We start from the raw sequence: 27,772 nt of genomic DNA, 5'->3' as shown, positions 1-27,772 counted from the left end.
ATTTACCTCCACTTTCCGGCTTCATCTGGTTGCTAAGTAGTTTTAGCGTCCTTTCTGTGTACAGTTGCTAGCTAATCGTTAGCTGACTGAAATTTAGGGAAGAAAGGGGCGAACAAAGCCCTGTCGAAAATGTGTTTAATACGATTTAGTTACGGACGGATACATAGAATAAGGATTTCTAATCTGATTAATTCCAATAAGCGATGGGCGAATGAGGTAAGAATAACGATAATATCCTCAAGTGACGTTATTGATTAGCTAGCTTGGACAACATGTTAAAGTTGACGTTTAATATGTTAAAGTTGCTGCTCGCGTTCTCACTAAAACCAGGAAGATGGAGCACATAACACCAGTTTTAAAGCCCCTACACTGGCTCCCTGTAGCTCAAAGAATAGACTTTAAAATACTGTTGTTAGTTTACAAATCACTAAACAGCTTAGCACCACAATACATTAAAGATCTGCTGTTGTTGTATCAACCTTCAAGACCTCTCAGGTCTTCCGGTTCTGGTCTGCTCTGCATCCCCAGAACCAGAACCAAACGAGGAGAAGCAGCATTCAGCTTCTATGCACCACAAATTTGGAACAAACTTCCAGAAAACTGTAAAACAGCTGAAACACTGACTTCTTTTAAATCTCAACTACAAACCCACCTGTTTAGAATTGTATTTGAAATGTAATCAATTACAAATTTATTGATGGAACCTGACTTAATGTCGTGTTTTGATTGTTGATTCTATGTTGCATTGTGTTTTTGTGTTTGTAATGATATAAAGCACTTTGAAATGCCTTGCTGCTGAAATGTGCTGTACAAATAAAATTTGATTGATTGATTGAAAGATGTTTAGCTTCATCAGAGGGATAACAGTGAGATGAGATGTTGCGAGAATTGTCTGGCCTATTTGCAGCTTTGATTAAAATCGAGAACAATGTAATGACAATAAGGATACAAAACCCAAATACTTTACTTAAGTAATCGGTTTATCATTGTTTGTACCAAACATTTCTTATTTGGCGTACAGTAACGATTTAGTCTGTGTATGTGTGCTGTTTTGTTTTGACTTGCTATAATGGTAATAAATTGTCCTGTCTTTGCAGCCTACAACAATGCTACTTTGATTTCCATACACGATTTATGAAAGCAGAAATCTTTCCTGTCTCTTTGGGGTTTGAACATTTCTGGTACTCGCATGAGTTCTAGGGAGCGAGCCAAGATGGGGGACATCTTGGCAACTGAAGCTGATCTTCTTGGGATGATCAAAGAGGTACCGCATTTTTGCAGCATACACTTTGTTGGCATTAATAAAGTATTTTTGAATTTGAATGGATGTGATTTAGAATTTTACTGCAAACTATTGGTACTTCATAAAATTTGCAGACACATTTTGTATGTTGTATGTCCCACATGTGAGTTTATTTGAACTTTATTTTTATTTTTGTTTTTCTTTGGTAGTACCTTAACTTCGAAGAATTTGAAGAGACTATTCAAACTTTTGACAAGGAATGCAAAACCAAAGGGAAGCTTGTGTCGAAGCCTCGTGGTAGCGCTCTCAGAGACTCAAAGACCCGTGTCATCCAGGTACATGATCCAGTAATGAAACAGCTGAGGAAGCTTTTGTTCCATTATGGTAATTTTGGTGGTGGTACAGACTATTATCAAATAGGAAGATTAGTAAGAAGTAGGGCACAGATTCAAGTGGACTTTGTGGATTGGTGCTAGCAGAAACTGGTGTTTTATGCAAAAGTACACATGCACATTTTGAATGTTTTAAATGCCCGTACTTTGTAGCACATTTGTTTTGATCTGATTATTCTATTTCTTAATAACTGTGCAGAATTACTTTTTTATGTTGTAAATTTGCCCTTATTGTACAGTCCCTCTTTCCTATTGTCCTGTTTTTATATTTGTCTTGCCTTAGCTTGAATATGCATGCTTCTATTTTCATTTAACTTGTTGCTGGTACACTGGAATTCCCCCATTGTGAGACAATATTTCCAAATATTCCAATATATTTCTGTTCTATTTTAATGGTGCAATATGCAATTAGATATGCACAAAACCAATTTTCCCCATCTAAGTTCTTACTTATTCAAATGTCCATGTGTTTAAATCTGACTTTTTCAGGAAGATCTTCTGAGCTCATTTGATGATGGTGACCACAAAGTGTTCTTTGATCTCTGGGCAGAAAACATTCCCTCAGCGGTAAAAGACTCAGATGACGAAGCACAGAACCTTGAGTTCTACCTTCATATCCACTTTACTGTCTACCCACTGAGGACACACCCCAGTAGACAAGTATGTAGATTTATAGTTTTATTTATTTTTTGAAACAAGTAATTGTGAAATTATACATAATGTGCAGTTGTTGAAAGTGTTCACTAGGTGGTGCCACATTCTCTTTTTAAGCAAAGCACATTGGTCATGCACCGTTTTCCTGACTTCCAGCACATCTTTCACTCTATTAGCCATTATAATTCTAATTAGCTAAACTCTAATTAAACATATATTGCTATTTAGAAAATTATGAGCTATAGTTAGAGCTGCTTACATTATTTTAATTCCTTTATTCAGCGTTTGTTACCATACTGTCGAGAGTCATTTAGCCAATGGGAAAAGTTTTTTAATGATATAATCGGCTTCTGTGACATTCAGCTATTTGTTTCAAATAAATAATGTAACTGACCAACTGTCATCTCTCTGCAGGACCGAGCTGAATTTGAGGAGAGGATTTTCCTTTTCAAGCAATACCTTGAAACTCGTGGATCAGCTCTGAGCCAGACTACTGAGTTTTTGCCTTATTACGCTTTGCCTTTTGTTCCCAATCCAACCATTCATCCGTCCTTTAAAGATCTCTTTCAGGTGCTCAAACTGCTATAAAAGGCATTTCTTTTCATAGTTTTTTCTTTTGCACACAACCACCTTCAAACATTCTTTATAATCTTTCTCTAATATGTCTTATTTTTTTTTTACTAGGATTCCTGGATGCCACAGCTGAAGGACAAGTTGGAGAAGTTTTTATCAGTGACTCTAAAATCGACTAAGATTCCAAGGCTGTTGACTTTATATGTATCCTTTTACTGTGCCTCATCGATTGGCTCAGAGAAAATTCTGAGAAAATTTTCAGTGTGCTGCTGAGGCAGGTTTCTTCCTGTTTATGAACATTTGAATCTTTGGTTTGGTGTGGTTAGTTTAGTGTTGTTTTCATCAGTGATCTCAAAGCCTCGCGTTCAGAGTAAAAGGTTTTAAAATTTTAGCTAGCTTGTAGCTAATATTCTAAATAAAAAGGCATCTATGCTTACAAAATGTGTCAGAATGCAAACAGTTTTGCAAATTACTCCTGTCAATGTATTCATTAAGATGATTATTACAAAGTGTAGTTTGTTACAAAAATATAACTGTAGCTAAGATACTTATTTGTGACTTGTAGTTGGTATTTTATGCCCTCAGACTTAAACAGGTATTTTTATTTAATTTTCTACATTATTTAAGACTCATACAGAAGTACTATATAAGTTAATAAATAATGATAATTCAATCAATCAATCAAATTTTATTTGTATAGCACATTTCTGCAGCAAGGCATTTCAAAGTGCTTTGCATCAATAATCAATAATTAACGGGGCCAAGGAAGAAAAGCAATAATTTAGAAAACCTGGATAATGATTAAGTTTTTCCAAAATAAATGGATAAATATGTATTACAAGGAAGCGTGGCTCTTTTATTGTAACATTTAAAAGAAGAGCTATTGCTTAAGATTTTTGTAAAAATACTATAAATTTTAATTTGCATAACATCCATATTTATTTTGAAGAAACCTCTTTTGGAAATGGTACCAAGAAATGGTAATAAACAATGGACGTTCCCAACTACAGACCTTGCACCATGGTTTATGTTTTATTCTTGAATTTGTAATTATTTTACCATATTTTATTTAGGTCTCATATCATCAAAATAGCAAATAGTTCTGACAAAAAAAATCCCAGAAAATTAAAAATGAAATTTTTATTAATGTAAAGCTTTTCCAATACCAAACATGCTTCACAAGAGAAGAACTTTAAATGCAGGTAGTATTTGGGGCCTGCCATGCAAAGCAATGGCAGGAACCTATTACTATTGTCGGAGAGAAGCGTCTCTTTATTCTTTATTTTTCTTCCGTAACCGTTAATGCGGCTCATACCGCTGGGTGCACACCTACAAATGAGGTATCAAAACGTGCAGAAAATTCACGCCATTGTTGCTATTACTTTTGGTGGGATTTGGGGTTAACATGGTGACATAATTCGCAAAAAACTACGAAAAAACCCCCATTATAAGTCAATGGGAAAAATCCTGGAAATACCCTATTTTTGAGGATTTTCTGTGTCGTCACAAATTCACGTAGAAATGCCATTCAAATTTCATTTTGTAGATACGTCTGTGATCTCTTCGAAAGTGAAGACGGCTTGTCGATACCAGTTACAGTTTGTCCACAATTTGTCTCTAAGCGACCCAAAGTTTCTCCTTTTTCCTAAAATTAGAGTGAGAGCCCATCCCGGCTAGAGTGAGAAATGGAGAGATTTTTTGAGCCCAAGATAATTTTCAAATCGCCATCACGCCCACAAATATCGCACGATTAGTATCAAAATCGGTCCTGACATTGATACGCCTGACTGCTCCGGTAAAATGTTTTCGAAATTTATCTAGACCGTACGGTTTTCTGTCACGGTGCTTCAGAGCAAAGTCATGCAACAGGATTTTCTGAGGCTCTCAGGCTCTTTCACTAACACTTCACACCTTGGTGAGAAACTTATTTAACATAGCAACGGAACTCAAGAGGCTATTGGCTGCTGATTAGGACTACAAATACGCATCACTGTAGTTCTATCTATAGTGGAACACTCAGTTGAAACAGATCAGGACTGAACTGGCCTTTAGAACTACGTGCTGCTATGGGCTGTATATAACTGATTTAACTCAGTAACTGTTACACATGGGATTAGTTTGGAACTTTAAAATGAAGCATATTGAAAATTTCAAAATAAAAGCCTTGAATATTTTTACATCATGTAATTGCTCTTTTTGGCTTTATATGACTTTTTCATCCAAAGCACTGTTACACATGGGATTCGTTCGGAACTTTAAAATGGAGCATAATAATAATTTCAAAATAAAAGCCTTGAATATTTTTACATCAGGTAATTGCGCTTTTTGGCTTTATGTGACTTTTTTATCCAAAGCACTGTTACACAATGGAATAGTTTGGCCCTCTGAAATGAAGCATACTGCAAATTTCAAAATAAAACCCTTGAATATTTTTAAATCAGATAATTGCTCTGTTGAGCATTATATAACTGATTTAACCCAATGACTATTACGCATGGGATTAGTTTGGCCCTTTGAAATGAAGTTTAACAAAACTTCCAAAATAAAAGCCTTGACAAAAATTTTAAATCATACTGAATGGTGCACGTCCACCTTACTTAACGTTCTTGTGGTTCTCCGCGTGCCATTGATTACGTTGCGGCGTTCTTTAGCGTCGATGCCAATTTGTGGCGTGACGACGCCGGGCCCAAACCCCACGGGCGCGCCTTGGCAGGCCCCGGCTAAATTTCTTCCGAAATTTTGTTTTTCTAGTTTTAAAATGTTATGTTAACATGCTGCCTATAGCGGTGAGTTCTTATAGAAACGCTGGATTAGATCAGATGGGCGACCAAAGGGCGTTGGTTATGCACGACTGCTTTATTGGTTATGTAAGCTAATATTGACTCTATCTTTTGTCTTTTCCCATAGCAAGATATACAATCTAGTACTGTTCAAACATCTATTAATTATTCTTACTCAAACAGGATGTATAATATGCTTTTTTGATTTTTTTTTTTTTTATCTACTGCTTATGCAAGACTTATATACATTTAAACTTATTGTATGCATTTACTTCCAGATTAACCACTCAAATAAGAAAATGAGGAAATAAATACTGTTTAGCTTCTTTACTAGAATTCAGCTATATATAAATATATTCTTTAATAAACATTATGAAGAAGGAGGGTGGAAGAACTACCAAAGGTAAATATTTGTGTCAAATATATTAAGATTTCAATATTATTTGATATATATTTCTGTTTGTGAAAAGATGTCCACTGTTGACTGTATATAACTGGTTGGCAGGTAATACAGTTTTGAATAGATTTTCAGATTGTCTAAATGTCCATGTTTAATTAAACTTAATGCAAGGAAAGTGTTCCTTTCATGAAAATACCTACTTGCATTAAAGAACATTATAGAAGGTCTAAAGCTTTGTTTCAAAATTTACAACAAAAAGTCCCATTTACAGTTTTGTTTTGTGTTTCAGTAACATTAACCACATAAGCATCTGTTGGATTAGTGGAGTTAGTATTTTATCTTCGCAGTTTATGATTCAAAAGCAACAAAGGTGAATAAACTCTCTGAGGCTTGTACTAACATTTGTTCTAGACGCTAAATTTTGCAACCATTTTAAATGGTTGTAATGAAAGATTTGATTAGATAAATATTGACTTAAACACAATGTTTAATTGTGAAATATTTAGTGCAAACAGTTGTTTGATTTAAAAATGATCAATTGGGTGTTTTTTATATTCCAATTAATAATAATAGATTTCAGAGGCAACAGCACATTTTTAATTTGCCCCTGTGGCTAAGCTACTGCAACCTCAGTCTGACTGTGTTTGTGTGACCGCGCAGAAGCCATGCAGCAGTTGCAGCTTCAGCTGGCTGAATCGGAGCGACGCATCTCCAGCTACGTACGGAAGTGTAACAAGATCAAAGCTGACTACCATAACCTTATTGGAATCACTGCTGAGCTGGTCGACTCTTTGGAGGCCACTGTCAGTGGAAAAATGGTAGGCTGGACTGATTGCATGTATAAAAATGTACTGAACAAAAATATAAACACCCCATGTCAAATGTTGTTGCCATGTGGAGTTTACAACTGTAAATCAGCATTTGTTGACACTTTACTGCACAAAAGTAATATTTCTCTTGATTTGTGTATAATTTTTAATCCAACTTGTTGTCAACAGGCATTATTCAGTGAGTTGTATTTTTACTCAGTGCATGGGTGGGGTATGGCCACTGGGTGATCAGACAAAATGAGCAACAACCGGATAATCCTTGGACTGGGGACAATAAAAGGCCACCCCAAAATGTCCAATTTTGTCACAAGTCATAATGCCTCAGATGTCGCAAGTTATGCGGGAGCGTGCCATTGGCATGTTGGATACAGGGATGTTCACCGGAGCATTTGCTGCAAGGCTCAATATCCATTATCGGGCCATAGGCCGTTTAAGAGTTTGTTTCCAACAGACTGGCACTACTGCAAATCGACCTCATCCTCGTCAGCCACGTGTGACCACTCCAGTACAAGATCGCCATGTCCGGCTTGTCCATCTGCAGGATCGTTTAAGACCAGCAACACACAAAGCTGATAAGACTATTGGTCTGCACAACAGACTCATCACACCTCAGACTGACCATAACCGTTTACGAGAAGCCAACTTGGTCAAAATCAAATTCCTCAACCTGACCCGTATCATATTCAAAGGACTGTCAGTCTGCTACAAATGGCCATACCACAATGTTATCACTGCCGATATAAAGATCAGTAATTATTGAAAATATATTTTGAATTTCTCTAAATATTGCATAACTCTAATATTCATAAAACTTGTATTTGACATGGGGTGTTTATATTTTATTTCAGTGTACATGTTGCATATACAGACTAAAGACTACACATGATGCTTTGGGTTTCTTTTTTTATTTTTTGTTGCAAAGTAAAGAGCAGTACAGAAACAAGTCATTTGTGTTTAATAGTATTTATTTTTAATCCTAATTTTTAACAAAAACACAATTTCCAGTGAGCAGATTTTAACGTGAAAAGGACCTTGTGTATTTTTTTTTACAGATTTCCCCTGAGTATCTGCAGAGTGTGTGTGTTCGCCTATTCAGCAGCCAGATGAGGCAAAGTGCTGTTCAGAGCACGGACTTCACAAGGCCTGGCACTGTAAGAACCACACACAACCACAGCTATTTCTCACGTCCCTTTCTCTCTGTTCCACCTCTTCCATCAAAGATTGGAACAAGGCTTTATGAAGCACGTTGTAAAAGCCACATGGGTGAGGGCTGTCAGTAATCACGTCAGACAGGGCTGGTCAGACTGACGCGGTATTTGAAAAGGATTTAAAGATTTCTAACTGATATGGTGCGTGTCTCTGTTTGCACACTCCACCGTCAGCGATAAGTCAGGATATATCCGGCAAGTAAGAACCGAGATCCTAGTTTTGCTTTGTTCATACAAAAAAACGTCTAGGAAAATTACATATTGAAAATACACAAGTGAGAGTAAAAGGGGAGTAACTGTCTTTGCCTTTCATTGTAATTCACAGCAAGACACTACTTCAAATTAGTTTTAATCTAGACTAGTGTTGGTGCCAATTAATAATCTGTATTCACTCAGATTATAAAAGCTTTGCTGTCCAGTGGATTGTATGTGGTGCCACGAAAAACTAATGACAGTTTAGAGATCAGTGCATTACAGTCTGCAACAAGTGATGCAGGACTGATGTCACCTATGTGACCATTCAAACCGTTTTACTATGCAGTGGAAGAAAGATGACTGCTATCAGAGATGCTCATTTTTTTGTTGGTTCAGACGCTTTTTGCTATTTTGTTTTTGCGATCCCAATGCTCCAAAATGTTGAGTTGCAAAGGAGAAAGAGCGATTGGAGTTCAGCGGTTAGCTATCCTTGCCAGTACACAGGCATAATACTGTTCAACGTCCACATACTGGCATTAACATGATTCCAAATTTATGCTACATTGTTTAAAAAAGACCTGGTTACATGCGGACAAGGTCTTAACCTGCTTTACAGAAGTTTCTATTCTTATAGTGGTGTTTGCAGTCAGTGGTCTTTGACGTGCTGTTGTATTCCTCTTGTGAAATCTTGTGTTTGTATGGTTTGATCTGAACGAGCCTTTTTTTACTGTGTGTGTTTTCTTTGTGTGTGATGCTTTTATCCACAAAGGGATATTACTCTATGAGTCCCTATGATGATGGCTATGTAAGTTTCATGTTTACATCTTTTTCTTCCAGCATCCCTTCTGTCCCTACTGTCCATCTTGCTTGTTCCACTCTGTATCTTCTCCCCTCACATCATAAAATGTAACTGCTCTCTGTCAACACGTATCCATTTTTTTTGCCTGACCCTATGCTCAGTTTTCCATATTTTTTTCTTCTTTCTGTTAGATTGCCCTAGTTTAAAAAGATGTGTCTCTATTTGTCTGCTTAAGGATCCTTTTGTTAGACTAGTTATAAGGCCAGAGTGTCTTTTAGACTCTACCTCAATATTGTGTCCTATTCTTTCACCTCTTGCTTGTGTCTCTTTTAAAAGGAGTTTCAGTTTTATCCTGTTAGGTTCTTTGGTAATGTTTTTTAACATGTTAAATAAAAACCTTAATGAGAGTAGCCAACACAAAGTACTTTATTCCCACAGTCAGGCTGTCAGATGGTATTAATTACTGTCAATAAATGTGATGTTTCAGTATTAATGACAGTGTCTGAGGTTTAATATTGATCATTTTCCAGGTCAAGTCACAGAGAAGAAAGATGGACACAGTTAAAGACTGAATAGCTAGAATAATAATTCTAATAACTCGTGGATTTAAAGGGACGTTGAATTGGATCATTTAAAGTGATTGTACACAATGGTGAACTCTTCAGGCAATATGGGCAAGGACTATAATTTTTAGTTGTCTCTTTTTCTTTCACATATTTTTCAATTTTTCTTTTTTTTGTTACATCAATTTTAATTAGGTAAATTTGAAATATAAATAATTGTTATTCATCTGTGAATTATTTAGTTTGAGGAAACTTTTATTAGTTAGTTCCAGGAATAGCATTTTCACTCTTTGCTGAATATTCCTTTTATGTGTCGCTAAATCTCGTTTCTTTTGGAGGCTATTGAAAGAAAGCAGAAAAAAGTTATTTCAGAGTTCTAATTTCCCTCAGTGTAAAAATAAATTTCACCCTGTTTCCACAGACATATTCAGATTGTTTCCTTGTCTTGAGCCATATTATGTTGCTTTTTGTCAAAAGTTTATTCATTATACTTTATTATATATTTGAACTGAGATCTAACAGCTATGAGGACACTACCCCACCTGTATGGTGATGGTTCTTTGCCTGAATGTTGCATACTGCATGGACAATATTACCCACAGGCCCCTGCACTGTGTACATCAGTGTTCAGCATGTTCAGATAAGGCATGATGAATGCATGTATTATATTATACTAACAACTTAGCTGGTGGAAACTACATGAAATGAAGAATACAGGAATAATTTGAACACTTGCATGTTTTATATTCTGCTTTGTGTAAACTAAACTGAAATCATGGTTATTAAACTGAAACAATAAATCTTCTAAAATATACTTAACATCTTGTTTTTCCATGTACTTCCTGTTTTAGGCCTCGTCCATGCTACGTGCATCTATTGCACTACAGTAAGTGTTTAGTTCTATATTTTTGTTCAGTTTATTTAGTTAGATCCTAAAATGTAAAAATAAATCATTGACATATAGGAGGCCTAAGGAGGTGCCAATGCTGCCTTCTCTGGACTATGACAAACTGAAGAACGACTTGGTTGTCGGCTCAGACAGACTGAAGTGTCTCCTGCTGCAGGCTCTGCGCTGGGTAGGAAGAGTTTTAGGAGATTCTTATATTGTTACGTTGCAGATTAATTTTCATTTCCTTTTTTCAGTTCTCAGAAGCTTGAGTCCTTGTTGTTTCTGTTCGCTGTATCTGTCAAATGAGTGCATTCTATTACATTTCTTCATATCAGCAGGTACTGAACTATTTCAGCCTTCAGCTTAGTCTTGCCTTTTTAATTAATTGCTGATCATCCACACACATTGAAACTGTCCCCTTGGTAGAAGTAGCAACAACTCTTCTTTTAAAAGGGATATTTATTACCATCTTATTACACATTGTAATTTTTTAGCATAACAAAGAGTACCATGAGAGCTTAAGTAGTGGCTGAAATAAACATAGCATAATATTTATCTATTTACATGATGGATGAAGATCTTTTAATTGTTGAATTCTGTTTATGTAGAGAATAACTCGCTCACTCCCTGGTGAACAGAGGGACACGGTGCTTCAAGCCTACATCAGTAACGACCTGCTGGAATGCTACAGCACCAACAAGGTGGGCCAGCAGCTTCTGTGGAAATGCTTGAATTAGATAGAAATCCTAAAGCAAATGTGTACGATTATAACAAATCTTATTTGGTTTAATTAACTTTATGCTATTTGAAGTTCAGAGCGTTTAATACCTGAATAGGGCTTTTATGGTGAACGTTTGACATACTAACACTAATAAAGGAATATACCATCTGCCCTGTAATTTCACTCTGTACAGAGAGAGGACCAAACCTCTTTAGAATTGCACAGGGTAGGCTTTTTTTTAAAGTCCAGTTCAGCGTCATGAATCACTTGATGCTCTATGCTGATTTAAGTTTTGCTGCCATTTTTTTATTGCCCTGTGCTCCCGTCTCCTGCATTGCATCTGAGATGATGCGTTTGATGGATGATCAAAAAGTTTTAATGGGTATATTATTTTCCACTATAACTACACTAATGCTAGTAATTATTAAACCCAATTACTATTTTACTTTGTAATAGCATAAAACTCAATTCATAAAGAATATGACTTACAGACAATCTGATCTTTTGGGAGCTTGTCACTATTTTCTTTTTAATTCTTCTTGATTTAAGACCATCGTATTGCCCATCCCTGGATGAAAATGAAAATTGTTTATACCTACTTGCTTACATTTAAATTAGTAGTAAAAATGCAAACTGAAAACACAAATACAATACTGCCAGAGGGTGACCAAGTAACAATGCATGCATGCAAACTTTTACCATCCACTTGAACCTTGAGATGAATGCAAATGTTTTAAGACTCTTGCAGATTATTTAGATTAAGTTGACTTTAGAGGAAAAGAAACTCAAAATTTCCAACGATAGTGGTTGCTTAGAAGTTTGTTTTTTACTACATGCAACTTGAAGCCTAGCATGCAAAGAAACGACTCTGTGTTTTTCCTTTGTCTTAGAAAACTGTGCTTCATTTGATGAAGTCAGGAAACGAGGTTGTCCGTCAATACACTGCTCGTCTCATCAATGCATTTGCTTCCCTTGCAGAGGGTATGTTCCTAATAGCCTTTGGTTTTGCATCCTCATTTCTTGGCAATATGAGTCATAGCCTCGTTAAACTTTCTTGTGGAAATGTAGATTGATCGAACCCCTCAGGACTGAAGCCACTAATGATGCTCTGCAGCAGAATGCAAATAATAAGGAAAAGCAGTTTATAAAGAGGCTGGAGTAAAGTTTTCTGTCTCTGTTACAGGGAAACTTTTAAGGATTAGCATATGATCCAGCCAAATCAACTACATTTTAGTTACAGCTGAGACTTCAAGGCTTAGACTTGTATCTAGTCATATTAATGCCAAGTATGGCATTAGTATAACTTGTGGCTCTAATCAGGTTTTGTTAAAAATATACTGTTTATGTGGAGTTTGTGTTGTTTTCATAGGAGTAAAGACTTACTTGCGTAAGTTTAACAAGTATTTTGTTTTCTGAATTATTGCTGATAGTTGTAATTTAGTTAAGCTGAATGTCATTTCATATTTTGTGTGGAAACTTAAAAATGTTCAAGATTACGTAAGATAACTTAACTTTTTTTTTTTATTGCCTGCTGTATTCATGATTACAGGCCGGATTTACCTCTCCCAAATTCCAATTCTTGTGAAGCTTCTGACAGAAACACTAAGGAGGGAGGAGAAGGACTCTCTGACTCGGGAAAATGTTCTGGTTGCCCTTCAGAAGCTCAGTCTTAGGTAAAAATTTGCAGTTTTTTTCTAATGGATACAACATAATGAAGGTTCTGGAACATTGTTTCACAATAAACATGTGACCACAACCCCCTATTATGGATTTAAATTTCCATCATACAGCTCAATCTAGATTCATCTTTTACATTACAATAATCACCTGAAATGTTGCACAAGACAATGAGCATCACAATCCTCATTCAGGCTTTTTAAATGCATTCTATGCTTCAGATATAGGCAAAATTGTGCGCCATACTCAATATGTTATTCGTCTCAGATTCTGCTGATCAATGCATTTTTAAGATAAGCCCCACACTGGAGGATTATTCAGCATCTCTACTCATGAAGTTACATTTACTCAATTTCATTAAATAAAGGAGAGTAATTGAACAACTATGAAGCCAGTCGGTGACAGATGAATGACAGCATGAATGCTTTCAGAGTGTATATTAATCTGCTAAACTGGCTAATGTAAACACTCAGGTTTGATATCTCTACTGCATAAAGTTGAAATCATGAATGAAATGTATTTCAGTTTAAAGCAGTTAGGTCTTTAGCATCAGCTTGGTTATTGTTACTCTGAGGTAAATTTGTATCCTAAATAATGAAAAGGTTAAAGCAGAATCCAGAAACTCTTTTTTTACATGAATGTCCTGTTTATTAGGCTTTGCTGATTAGAATGAATAATTGCGGTGCCCTTGTTAGGAGAAGCCAGCAGACAGCCATGATTGAAGATGATCTTATTGGTTGGCTTGTGGATGAGCTGCAGGACTCGGACTGCCTCAGTGACTACACCCTGGAGTATTCTGCAGCTCTGCTTATGAACTTGTGTCTGCGAACCAAAGGTAAGAGAATGAAAAACATAATGTGGATAAAGATAGTTATTACAATTCAGATGTTACAAAACTAAACTCAGGTTCATTAACAGAACACTAGAGTAAATATCTGGAGCATCTAAACATTACGTTGCTTCATCACTTCTGCATTATGTGGTTTTAGCTAGCTGTTTGTAGTTATATTGTAGGAATCAACCCCTGGTTTTAGTTTTGCTGGTTCAGTTTAGATGTTATTCTTAAATTAACCTTTGGAGTTTTAAACAGTAAATTAAATACACAAATAGTAAAAGTGAGCTGATTTTACTTAACCACTGTAAAGGCATACAGCCATGTCAGCCTCTGGCTTCCATCCTTTGTCTTTGAGCTATCTAAAAGTTAGTCTGTGTTTTTCCTCTGTTTTCTACATATTTCCTGAAATACTTGGGTGTGTTAACTACATCTGCCATTTCAAATGTTCAATATGGCAAGACTATATTTTTTTTGTCTTCAAACCTTATTAAAACTTTTTCATAATTCAAATAAATCCTGATTTTATTTTTCTTAACTTGTTACCAAGTTTATTTTTGACTTGAAAACACACAAAATAAAAGCCTATCTGTCTTTTATCTTCTGCTAGAAATAAAAGACAGAAAGGCTTGTTGTTGGAGGGATAGGGTTAAAAGTGTGTGACCCATATATGGAGGCCTTTGTCCTCGACCTGGCCGTCACAGGTTCGAGTCCTGTTCCACTGACCTTTGCCACATGTTTTCCCCCTCTCACAACCTGCCTTCCTGTTTGACCACTGTCAAATAGAGGTCACTTTAGCTGGAAAAAATAAAAGAAATAATACACAGAGTTGATCACCTTTAAAGTATCAGGTTTTGTATCCCTGCATCCTACATTTAGAAATACCAAAGTAATTAAGCTTGATGGAATTGGATGGAATGGAGTCTTTGTTTGACACAGACAAAAAACTGCTGTGATGTAGCGTTCAACAGAATCTGTGTGTCTGTTTTGAATAACTGTCCATTTGTAGGAAAAAGGAAGTGCGCGGAGAACGCCAAGCATGTGCTCAAAGTTCTGACTGACCTTCTCGGACATGAGAACCATGAGGTAATTTACACATCTGTCACCACATGAACACAGACTGTAATAATAATATATTCACAGAGCAGTTTTATATATAACACATACAAGTTATTTTCTGCTGCTATATCGCTTCCATATAAATGAATTAAGTAATCCTTGCCACTGTACTGTAGATTTGTTATCAGGCCTAAATAACCTAAGTCTAATGAAGTTATGATGTTAATGTTTCCTGTTTCCCTCTCATTGCATATTTTCTCCACACAAAATGCTTAATCTACATTTAAATTAAATTCCAAATTAAATTTTTGGAATATCTCTAAGACAGAGTTTGTGTTTGTTGGTGTCGGTGTGCCTTCCTCAGATTCGGCCATATGTGAATGGAGCTCTGTACAGTATCCTGTGTATTCCCTCCGTGCGACAGGAAGCCAAAGAGATGGTGAGATAGCAGGAATACCATCGTCTGTTTGGAGAAAAGACACGTTTTGACCATTTTCCTTTCCTTCCTTTGAGTGCTTGCATACCTTTTAGCGTTACCCATGTGTTCACCTTTGAATTTGTCTCTATGCTTTATGTTTAGAGTGTAGAGGAGATTCTTCGTTGTTACAACAGAGAGGAAAACCCGGACCTCAACAGACAGATTGAGTTCATCATTAAGCAGCTCAACTCAGGTTAGTTAACTCAAATACATTTTTACTTTAGATCCGATGGGCAATTCTAAACAAAGTCAACCTTTTATGATTAGTGTCGATGGGGTTTTTCCTTCTGTGAAAACCATCTCTCAATATTGAGGCATAGTTTGCAAAATGTAATTTGCAACGTATGCAAATAGTTTTTGTTTGTTTGTTATTCTTCAGTATTTTAGCAATCAAGGATTTCTTTAAGTCCTTATGCTATTTTTAACCCAGGTGATGAAGAGGGACCAGAGTCAGATGATGAGGAAGAAGAGGATGACAATGATGTAAGGCATTTAGATATTTATATATATTTTTTACACTTCTCATTATATTCTTTACATAGCAAAGTGAAATTCTTATTGAGAGTGAAAAAGTTTGTTTTGCCAACAAAACTTGGTTTAGAAGGCAGAATACAAAAAAATCATTACATTATACGCCTCTCTTCTGATTGTATATAAATCTGAAACCTTATGAAAGAAAGAGCAATCACAAAGACAAGCCTTATCTCATAAATACATATTTATATATCGATAACATCTGGTTGTGTATTAAGGTGGAGGGAGATGTGTGAAAGAATGAATGTTTTGATAAAGTTGTTCTTCAAGATGGCAGTGAACAGATCTTGTTGCTGTGGATTCGTTTTTACAGGAGGATTTAATGGAAATAGAACTTGATAAAGAGGAAATTCTTCAACCCCAGCAAAGGGAGCTGTCTGGGGAGACCCTGCTCACCACTGAGTATCTTGGGGTAGGAAAATTGTGCTCCATAATATTAAGTTAATTATGCTATTTTCTTTCTTTTTTTTAACTAGTCTTTGCCTTTAGCTAATGAGCATTGTTTACTGTTGGACTGTTGTAGTGCTGGTGTTCAAGATGCCTCATCTGCTACTGGGACTTTTGACAGTTTGAGCTTTTCTATGCTTCTAAACTACATATTTAAACCTTTAATTATAAAGAGGGATCCAAATTTGGTAATTTTATTTCTAGTTTCTTTAATAAAAAGAAAAGTTATTCCTCCACCATTCTGTGCAGTATAACAGCAGTAACTATGAGCTCTGAACTGGACCTTGACATGTAAATTCTTATGGCCATTTAAGGGATAGTCATTGTCTTTCTTTATGCCAGAAATGTGTAAAAAGTTGTTGTTTTTTTCTTTTTTACTCATATTATTTACTGTCCAAGTTTAGTCTAAAGAACAACTTTTCTAACCACATCAACACAATGTTGAAACAATGGAGTGAGGAAGGTCTTACTTCTTTCCGAAGTTAGGTAAACATTTTCAGATAATTTAATTTACATGTTTAGAGCCCGACATTTTTAATTAAGCAATAGCTGAAGGTGTTGGCAGTTTAAATATTAATTGGCGGTACAATTACAGAGTATCACGTGGCATACTGCCACTTTTGTTTTATCTGCTCTTTATAAAAAAATTGTGTAGTTTGACACAACCTTTATTTAAATTATGCTGTGTTTTGACATTTTCTCATCAATGTTTTGTTGTTGTTGTTTTAGCCGATATATTCCCCTGATCAACGTCCTTTTTTAAATGTGTGTTCTTTAACTTAAAGTTGAAAATATTTTTGGGTCAAGTGAGACACAGATTTTTACATCAGTTTCTCAAAGTACATGTGCAATGATACTAAAGTTGGGTTTCCATGTCAAAAAGTGGCAAACTGTGGCAGCTATAACTTATAACGATAACGAATGTCTTCGTCCTCTAAATAATGACGATATAAAACTGCGGCCAAATGTTTAGCATGTGGCTCTTATGTCGTAGATCATGACAAACATGATGAAAGTAAAGAGGAAGTCAACACCTTTGGCGTGCCCAAACGTTGATGAGCCCTTACAACGGCCAGTCACCCCGAGTTCTCATCGAAATGCAGGGTAAGTTCAGTCCATTTATCATAAAACATATTTTTATGGTGTCAGGTCTCTTTTGATTAAAAGTTTTTGTAAGACACCAGTATGTTTTATGTGATTTCAGATTTTATTTTAAGCATAGAATTTGGTAAAGTTACCTGACTTCTGGGGTCTGACGGCCCATTAGTTCACACCAGCACAGTCATCTTGTTATGTAATCAGTGAGCCATTTTGCTGTTTGTGTTGCATCTTTTGTTATGCTACACTGGTAATAAAGCTTCTGCTGGCTAAGAAACTGGTATAGTGGGTCAAATTAAATATGTTTTCTAAAGTCTGAATTGCATTGTCATGGGAAAACATTAGTAGCCTGGCATTCAAACCATGGAGCACTGACAAAAGACACCAGCATCACCATAGAAACATGGTAAAAAAAAAAAAAAGAAGGTGTTGCTTTATACACTGAATACATTTAGAGATCATTTTGCAATTTAAAAATAAAAGAAATAACCAAAGTTGAGGTTAAAATAAGTTTTACTCTTTGTCAGTATACATGTTGACATATTTTTACACTATCTAGATTATATAATGTTGCTTACGATTGTATTATTTTTAGTGAAAATCGTCCCAGCAGTCAGTGTGATGAGGGTAGAAACAGGGAATATCCCCTAAACAGACAGAGGAGTTTGGAAGGGAGTCTGATCCCCTCCCCATACAACTCTCGACCTCCGACACGTTCTGGCAGCCCACCCAGCACTGCCGACTCCCTTCATCACAGCATAGGTTTGTAATAATTTTTCTTTTTCCATATTTGATTCACTAATTATTCCATAACTACAAAAGTATTCCAACTCCAGGGATTAGTAAAATAATCCATCCGTGTGTGTACATTTTGTGGCATACGTTCATCACATGTTTTTAGTCACTGAATCTTTCTGTATTTTGAGGAAAGATCTAATTTCCCTTCTATTGTATCAGATTTATTTGAAGTGATGCCCGATGTCTTTGGGGAACATGAGGCACTTCCAGACAAGGAAGTTGCAGCAAATTCCTTGAAACTTCTTCTTCAGGGATACGTTTATCGGCAAACCAAGCGCCAAAGGCTTTAGGAACTTCTTTTTCTTTCAAGAAGATAAAATAACTGCCAAGAATCAAATTTTTCTCTGTTGTTTGGAAAAATTCAATCCTAGACTGTCTTTTTTTTGTTTGTTTGTTTATACCATTGGTCTCAAACTCCAGTCCTCAAGGGATGATGTTCTGCAGGTATAATAATATGATTCATTAGCAGAGCTCTATATACTAGTGAGGCAGTTTTTAAGTGTCACTTGGCAAGGGATACATCTGAAAGTTGCAGCCCTCAAGGACTGTAGTTTGAGACTACTGGTTTATACCAAAACTTTGACTCAAAATAAAAAAAAAAGACAGATGTTTGATCAAATTCCAGTAACAGCTTTATTGATCTCTTCCTTTGTCTTGTCTCACAATATTCAGACTCAGAATGCGGACGGTTCTACCAGGATTCACAGTTAGACCGGACATATGAAGGTCAAGCCAGGAAAGGACGGTCCCAGGAGAGACACAATGGGCACTCCGTCAGGTAAATGATACCCAAAGTTTACTCTCTCACAGACTTATGCGTCTTCCTTTGCTCCATTATGACTAACATTGCATCACTTTTGTTTTGTATCATTGCTAGCCTACAGTAAGTCCATCAATAAGCTCACTAGAAGTTACAAACAACTACAGCACCCTGCATTCCTGATAAAAATGTGAAAAAAACAAAAGTCTTTCATTAATGCTTTATTATGTGAGAATAATGCAGTTGATTTATAGAGAAGCAGAGGACTGGTGTTGCTCATACGAATGCAATACTAGTAACCAAATACCAATCACTATGTGCACACAATTGAATCAACATCTAAACAGAGCTAAACAGATTTTTTAGCCAGTTCAAAGGATTTAATATAAAGAGCATCAAAATGTTGAGATGACAAATACAGTATATCACACACATGTACCACTGCTACTGAATTTACACACGTGCAACTCAGTTCATTACCCAAACAAAATATTACTTAATCTGAGGCTATTCTATCAAAGTGAGTGACTGATGAAGATTCTCTCACTTCAAAAAACACAAAGTGGCTCCAACTGCCTCCTACCAAACCTACTTTCTGATTAATTCAACTAATAATTATTCATTCCTAGATGGTCAGGTGATTTCTAATGTGGAAAAAAGAGACAAAAATGAGACTGATGTCCTAGCAAAAGTATCATATCTTGTCCTGATGCAGTAGCACCCTGTGAATTGTGAGTCCTTCATCTGAATAAACACACTGCACAAAATGAGGTCATATCGGTAGAGACACACATATTACAGTCATGACGAGATTCGATGCTTCACAAACAGTGACTCCTTTCCACACATTTAGACCCACATAACGGCAAACAATAGAATAAAACCTCTAACATTAGAATCTTTCACACTAGATACATTTTCATTGCTTTTCACAGTGAGATTATGTTTTTGAAATAAAAGATAACTGTGCCTTTAAGGCTTCTTTCAGATCTTTACCAGAGGTGCAAATAACATTGAAGGTTTCTGAGTCGATGGATTTCATCCATTTGGAACTGATGTAAACCTAGCAGCAGATGTCTACAGGGCTCCCTGTAAGCCGTGACATGTGTTTCTAAAGGTGTGCGTCTGCAGACAGGGTTGGCAACAGTGCCAGACACCAATGGGTGAGTCAGCACTGCCAAGCTGGTGTGTGAGACTGTGACATGCGTTTAAACAAGCTGCAGCCACAAAGGCACCCATTCAGTCCAACCTCCCATGCGTCGTCCCTCCTCTAAATCCCAGAGGAACTTGACTCCCAAATACCGCCAAGAGTAATGAGTCCCAGGAAGCCCCTCTTCCCCCATACCCCAGGAACGTAAAACACCTCCACAATACAGCCTGACTGAGGTTAAACAGAACAGCCTAATTTCATTAGTCTGGATGACAAGTCTTTTATGCTGAGATGAAACAGGCATTCATGTTCGGGAGAATAGAGCCTTAGCAACACAGCAATTTGGCAAGTGCCAGATAAGCAGGTACCTTTTTTTTAATGTTGTTTTCGCACCAATAAACACATTTGGCTCTTTCATGTTCAAATAGTCCTTTAGATGTATTGACATGCATAAGGTGACACTTTGGGAAAACACTGTTTCCATTTCTTCCTCTAACGATCGACTTTACTGGCCACATTTAAGTTCAGAAGGCTAGAAAATCAATGCTACATCTGTCCCTCTTCCATGTCGCTGCTGTGCAGATGGCAAGTATTGCACCTCCACCTATGTTCAGAGATACAATCATGTCACACAATAGGCAGCTCTAGCAGATCATATCTGAGTGGTTGGCGACAGTGTGATTATCGAGAGGAGAAACAAGCATGAAATCCATCTATTAGACATGGTATAGGATTTCTGCACAGGATGTTAGCCATTTGTCTGCAGCGCGATAAAGTGGGAGAGTGCTGTGTAACTGGATGCTGGAGGAATTGTTTATTCATTTTGATAACATTTCATTTCATTCCCACTCAATGCTCATTCAAAGGTTATCAGGGATGGATTCTTTACACCTGTTCAATTTCTCGCAGGATTTTCACCTGCCTAATGATGATTTGTGGCGCATCTTTGAGGTAAAACCAGATTTGACACTAGAAGTGGATGAGTGGTGCTTCAGCATCAAGAGATGTGACAGGGTTTTGTTTTTGTTTTACTCATATGTTGCTACATAACTTGGCAGCAAAATAAATATCCATGCAAACTAAAAAACATTCATTAGAGTGCATTGTAGATTTTTTTTTAAATCCTCCAGTAATGTATTTTTTACATATAGTAAGAATAAGTGTTTTCAACATCCATCTCAAAACATGATTGAAAATGGGGTTTCTGACATGCAAAACGTATCTACAATGAAGATGTACTGTATGTTTGTTTTTATTTACGCCTGTTCATTTGTGTTTGTTTTATTGTGACAAAAATACCTGGGAAAAAAACTTTTAAACTGAGTCTACTGAAATCCAGTTCAAGCAATAATCTGTTATGTTACTTGAATGAAAGTAGCAGATTAGTTCTGGTTTTTCTTTAGTTCTGAAAAACCAGAACTAAATCCTGTTTTTCATTGAAAAAATATTCTACAACATCCTGTATCCTGAGTATCATTACACTAAATATAGATTCTCAAGTTTCACCAGGCATCAGTGGAGTATCACCAGAAACTGAGGCTATTGATTGAAATTGATACTTTTAAATATTAAGGTCAAGAACTTCTCCAAAGTTGATATGTGATACGGTCCTGATTTCTTTTCTTTGTGTCCTCCCACATGAGCTTAAATTTGACTCTGGCTATATCTTATGATGCATGAAATCCTCATCAAGGATGAAAGTTCATCTTTGAACCAAATGAAAGTAGTTGTTCTGGATATTTTTTGAGGTTGTATGCCAGAGAACAAAGTATTTCAAGTTTTGTTCTTGAATTATTTAGTAAATCATTTTTGTGCTAAAGCTACAGCTTGTACAGTATTACTTTTTACAGCCCATTTCATAAATACTTCAACATTGAATATATTTAAGATATTTGCGTTTGTTTATAGTATTAGTACCCAGAAATTTTCAATTGATTGTTTTGCAGTACTGTGTAAACTATTTACCCCTAATTAATTCCTTAAAATGTGACATTTGTTTTACACTTAAATGTTTTTACTCATGAAGCTAATGTTAACATCAATAGGTTTGCACCGATTGCAGTTTTGATCTTGATCACTGGTCTTTAAAAGCTTGACCTCATCTTATCAGCAATGTTCTATTTGTGCAGTTTCTTGATTCTGTATATCTATTAGTTATAATGGGTTTGCTTGGTCAGTGAAACAGTAAAATTCAGTTAATCACAGAAATATAATTTACCAAGAAGAAAAAATACTTTTTTTCATATCAGATCAGGTTTAAATAGCTTTTCTCATTTGCTCAACTTATTTTTCCTTTATCTTTATTATTTATTAGATTGTCTGAAACATTTAAGTGTGACAAAAAAGCAAAACATTTGAAAACAGAATGGAGTTTTTAAGAGCTTTGTGAAAACCATTATCACACATTTGCTCAGTCAGATAATTTAGAGGGCTATTGTGTTGATAAATGATCTGTCTGTCTTGCATTATATTTTACATTCTGTATACAAAACGAAGAAAGAATGCATTGGTGGCCAAAGCAACTCAAATTGCATTGCACTTGTCATGTGACCTACATGTCAGCGCTACCCAGCTAATAACTTTGTACCTCTTTTAAATTATTGAGAAAATAATAGGTTCAAAAACTTTACTGGCAAATCATGTGAGTACATTTAAAATTGCCAAAGTGGTTATGTGTCCAAAGTCATTTATTTGTCAGAAATCCTTTACTTGGGGATCTACTGTAGTTCCATAATACTGACCATATTGGTTGTGATTTTTTGTTTCTGGACATTTTTTTAATGACCGCAAAACTCTGAAATTCTTTTTGCTCTCTGACCATCAGTGACAGCTACATCCTTGGGTTTGTGAGCTCCTCCAAGATCCCCCGGACACCTGACCCCCCCATTAGCCAGAACAGTGATCACCGGAGTCGTGAACTTGCTCTGACACCCCGGTTCTCCCAGTCGGAGCCACAGCAGGGCAGCCGGCCTGCCAGCTCCACAGGAGGAGGAGGGAGTGGAAGTAAGCATAAGTTATGGGTGAAAATCAACACCAGACAGAGTCAGTGTTAATTAGCCATGTGTTTTCATGCCTACCCCAGTTAATGACTTGTTCTAATATGCAAGCAAGTTTGAGAGAAATCAAGTCATGACTGGAAGTTCAGTGCCTTTAAAAAACATGTCAAGCCAGTAATAGATTATCTTCTACGCCAATTTAACGGACATAGGCAAGCTTTCTATTCTCAAATATGAGTCTCTTGCCCATTTGTAGCAAGTATTTTGAACTTTGTCTTTGAAAATTATGTTGGAGAACTCAAACTCTTTTCATACAACTCTAGAAATGAATGTTGTGGCAAACTAACCTCAGCCAATAATAACAAGGAATTCATTTCTTTGACAAATAAAAATACAGTGGTCAAGATTGTTCAAATATACAGATTAGAGCTCTCTGTTTAATACACAATAGTTTTGAAAATGTTTAGACATTACAAAGTTTAATTTAATCCCCTCCCAAAAGATTTTTGCAGACAAACATAATTCATAGTGGACCTGCAAAATGCCCGTTCAGCTCTGACAAATTTGGTGAGAATTAAACAATAGATACCTAGCTCTGCTTGGTAACTGCGCTGTAAAAGCATAGCTTCAGATGTGGTCTTTTGTTCTTTTACACCCCAAGGTTTGGACTTCCTGGCAGAGTCTCATTCTGACAGTCTTCCCTCTCTTAGCCCCCTCCTTCCTGCCTCACACCACACACTTGCGTGTCTTTCACTGCTCTTCACAAATGACTTTTACTGTAACAACCTGCTCCGGCTCTCATCTGAATACTATTCATTCAACGCAACAAAAGTAGTAATTACTGTAAAATTACTGAGTCATGTACCAGTTTCCCTGTTTTCTCAGTTTTCTTTGTCATGCATGTCTTCAGTTACACAGTTTTTACTCTGTAACAAAATCCTGGATTTCATTTTTTTGACAGCTTATCCGTAGTCTTTTGTTAAACATGTTTCAGTGTTTGGCTGTGTCAAGACTGAACAGTCAAGTTATAGAAAATAGCAGTTTAGCATGACAAGTTCTCTCATAATAATCAGACTTAAGCAAATCATAAGTAGTGTGTAAAGTTTTGTTGTGAATAATTATAACTTTAGCATTATTATTGTTATTATAATATTAATAAACATACTAAAAGGCTAGACTTTGAAGAATAGTACTTAGTCCTTTTATGACATGATCCTAATGATCACCTATCGAGGATTTCTTTCTTTAGTTTAATTTAGACCAAAATATTATGTTATTCATTTTAATCTATTTTATTAGTCAATTTTTGTATTGATGGTTTATATAGGGCTGTCATAAAAATTTATAATTTTTTTTTTGTTCCAGACAATTTTTTAAAAGTTTTATCAGAACAATACAGTGACTGTCTATCATTAATTTGTTTTTCTTAAATAAGCAAATAGGAAAGTCAAACTGAGTTAAGTTTATATTAAACGAGCAAAGTCAATACTCTATCCGGCCCAATCAGCTTTATCAGCTTTTCATGTCATATCTCGCATAAAGAACTTGAGTCACAGCAGAGAGGATCTGGTGCTCTTAAGCCGTGGCGATAGCATCTTTCCCTGCTTCCATGCATCTTAACTGCATTTCATAAACGATTACCTCGGGCTCTTCCGCCGGCTGACTCTTACCACGAAGCATGTAATAGCGCCTAATGGTCACTCAAAGCCACCACATCCTCCTTTGAGTGTGTTGCACTTTTGAGGTCTGGCAAGTGTCTGACATCTTATTGCCTCAAGAGGAAATCACTTACTGTAATCATTGCAGACACACAGGACATTGGCAAAAAACTAACGTTTTGTCCAGTTTTGCTGTGAAACCTCTGGAGCTCTCATGTTCAGCAAACCTGTTTATATTAATTAACTTAAATGTTGCCTCTTTGTTTTGTTCAACTCTGGCCTCACTACAGGGATGGAACACCAAACCACACACAGTGGCAAGGTCTTCTGTTAGCCCACCTTTTGTATGCACTTTAGACTTAGACTTAGACTGACTTTATTGTCATTTTGCATGCACAGAGTGCATACAGAACGGAATTTCGTTGCATACGGCTCAGAACAATGTTTGAGGTTCCAATGATATGAGGTTACTCCAGAATAAAATAAAATACAATATAAAATATAAGTATAAAATATAAAGTGCAGCTTTAGCTATGACTGACTGATTCACTCGCTTGCCAAAAGAGAAATGGAGGAAGTGTTTGTGTTACCGAGTGGGCCCGACACTCGGGCAGTGCAAACAAGGAAGGAGAGCCTCTGTCTTCTCTTCATACTGAGATCATTATCCAAGTTAAGACAGGTTGACAATGCTAACTGAAAATGGTGACAGATTCCCCTCCCAAACAGATAAGGGAGAGGAAGTACATGAGTATTTGATAGAACTGTTCATTCCTGTTGTTAGAGAAAACTACCATAAAGATGTCTGATCTTGTTCCCTCCCAGATTGCTCAGAAGCATTCTCTCTATTCCCAGAATGAGACATATAAAATTCACAATGGCAAGACATTAAAGAAGTGCTCTTTGTTGTGTGTTTTTACTAGCTACTCTTGAAAAGTAAAAAAAAAAAATATATATATATATATATATATATTGGATTTTATGTTTCTGAACTTGGTGCTGTATCTAGTTTCACACTATTCACACACACATTCACACTTTGGTCTGGTCTTTTACACCAGCCAAGGCCTACGTATGTCAAGCTGAATATTGCTCTTAAAGTTCAGGTCTTCTGGCAGTTTCTCTGTGCATCTTTAGTAAAAACTCTTAAATGATGTTGCATTTTCATAATCTCAAACTGAAAAACATGTGCTGCAGTTCTACAATGGTGGATTTTGGAGATTTTTATTTTTTAACGCTGTTAAATCCTCCTTACTGTACGTATTGGCAAGATAAACTTGGATCCCCACTTGTTTACCACGGTTCCAACTGTTTTAAGCGTTTTAGTTATTGCATTTTTACATTTTTATCTGTGTTCTTCAATGAGTTGAGTAACTTTATTAATAATCTAGAACTTCCTGATGGGAAATACCATTTACATTTATACTTCAGTATGTAAACCTTTGAAAATTTTATATTTAAACATACATGTGAGATTCTCCAAAACACTGATTGGATAGATATTGCACCAACCATCCATGCATCCTCTCCTCCTCTTGCTCTTTCTCCAGGCAGGCACTCAAAGAGGAGGTGAAGAGGGAGCTGTCACCATGGGGGGGAAGCGTTATCTGTCCAGGAACGTCAGGCTTCCTGTAACATTATCCCCCCCGGGTTGCGATTGGGGTCAGGCCAACAGAGACGGGTAGGAAACGACGGCAGCAATGAGAGGAGGCAGAGGAGTGTGTGAAACAATATGTAGGATTGTGGCTCTAAATCCCCCACACACACTCCCCCGCTTCAGCACACACCGCTTTGGCAACACGATATGATGGCAGACAACAATCACAACCACCAGCAAAGCAACTCAGTGAATCAAGACGTTTCTGAATTTCTTTGTGTGTGTGTTTCTTATTTTTCCGTGGAATAACTCAAACAGTGCATTAGCATTAATATTTGGAACCACTGAAAATAAATTATTGTAGGTCCATTTTACAGTCTGGGTTATCATTTCCACTTGTTTTGTTTTTCTTTTTGGAGATGATGGTATGAAGAGTCATTTCATTCAAACTTAAATAAGTAAAAAACAATAAATACTGTTATTAATAAATACTGAATAAATACTCCATATTGCTTTTGGGGGGGGAGAAGGGAGAGGAATGGTTACTTTGTCAATCAGTGTTTATTAATTTCATGATTTATTTACGATTTTATTTCATTGCTTATTTCATAATTGTGTTTTATTTTTGAGACACCTGTATTTTGTAAAGCTACTTTACGTATTTGTGGATTTTTCTTTGTTTTTATTTCAGTCTGATGTTCTTAGTCGAATGAGGGGGCGGAGTTTTCTCTGTGGGGCAGGTTTAGAGGGCAGTGAGCTGAGTGACTGCAAATAAGTCTGAAATACATAAAGCAGCTTAACAAAATAAATGTTTCAAAATAAAACACATTTTTGAAGTCTTTAAAACTGTGATTGACAAAATAACCTCCTCATTATTGATTTATTTTTATAAATGTATTATGGTCTTATGTCTTGGGGATGTTTATTTGTTTGATGGAGTATTTTTTTCTTATTTCTCAATAGCAGTATTAGTTTATTTAGTATTGAATGAAGGACTCATTTTTTTCTGAGCTTAATGCATGAATCAGACTTGGTTTGTGTCAGGATTTAGAGTAAGACAGAAAGCAGTATGTCAGTAATACTCAGATTTTTTTAAAGGTTTAAATTATTCTAAATATCTAGCATAAAAAATATATAATGCTTAAAATTATAAGGAAAAAAACTCACTTGTACAAAAGCAGTGACTTCTTCTCATCTGTCTCTGATGGACATATTGTAGTTTGACTTTTCTCTGATTGCCTGAGTGTTTAAATTGTGTTTAGAACTTTCAATATGATGTTTTTGGAAAAAATGACTTGAATATTTGTGATTTTCTTAAATTCAGCATACTTTACATTGTTCTCCTGCACTATTTCATGTATGTTGATGTCTATATTTATGTTCAGTGCTATGTTTCTGATGTAATGTAATTTGACAGTGGTTTTAAATAAATTTGGTAACCTGA

The 27,772-nt window shown here is 36.1% G+C and overlaps 1 protein-coding gene across 2 annotated transcripts; it reads left to right on the top strand.

Annotated features, from left to right (window-relative positions):
• The first annotated feature begins 45 nt into the window (after positions 1-45).
• Positions 46-27,772, top strand: armc9 (armadillo repeat containing 9). Of its 2 annotated transcripts, XM_014469238.2 has the most exons (26): positions 46-216; positions 1,098-1,264; positions 1,453-1,578; positions 2,125-2,295; positions 2,704-2,859; positions 2,974-3,066; positions 6,021-6,045; positions 6,703-6,860; positions 7,925-8,023; positions 9,045-9,080; positions 10,489-10,523; positions 10,602-10,713; positions 11,135-11,227; positions 12,138-12,228; positions 12,797-12,920; positions 13,620-13,759; positions 14,766-14,842; positions 15,180-15,254; positions 15,396-15,486; positions 15,724-15,776; positions 16,141-16,239; positions 17,269-17,378; positions 17,968-18,134; positions 18,843-18,948; positions 22,905-23,083; positions 26,282-27,772. In XM_014469238.2, exons 2-26 carry the CDS (start codon positions 1,190-1,192, stop codon positions 26,302-26,304), a joined length of 2,514 nt encoding a protein of 837 aa, XP_014324724.1. In that variant the 5' UTR covers positions 46-216; positions 1,098-1,189; the 3' UTR covers positions 26,305-27,772. The 2 variants fall into 2 exon arrangements, with proteins under 2 accessions (XP_014324724.1, XP_023195861.1); XM_023340093.1 differs by lacking the exon at positions 9,045-9,080.

The sequence above is a fragment of the Xiphophorus maculatus genome, chromosome 9 (assembly GCF_002775205.1).
Source record: "Xiphophorus maculatus strain JP 163 A chromosome 9, X_maculatus-5.0-male, whole genome shotgun sequence".
Taxonomy (NCBI): domain Eukaryota; kingdom Metazoa; phylum Chordata; class Actinopteri; order Cyprinodontiformes; family Poeciliidae; genus Xiphophorus; species Xiphophorus maculatus.
This window is presented reverse-complemented; position numbering and strand designations above follow the sequence as displayed.

Coding starts and splice junctions, on each gene's coding strand:
- armc9 (XM_014469238.2), top strand. CDS start 1,190: ATGAGTTCTAGGGAGCGAGCCAAGATGGGGGACATCTTGGCAACTGAA. Junction 11,228..12,137: donor AATGCTACAGCACCAACAAG/GTGGGCCAGCAG, acceptor CCTTTGTCTTAG/AAAACTGTGCTTCATTTGAT. Junction 15,487..15,723: donor CATTAAGCAGCTCAACTCAG/GTTAGTTAACTC, acceptor TTTTTAACCCAG/GTGATGAAGAGGGACCAGAG.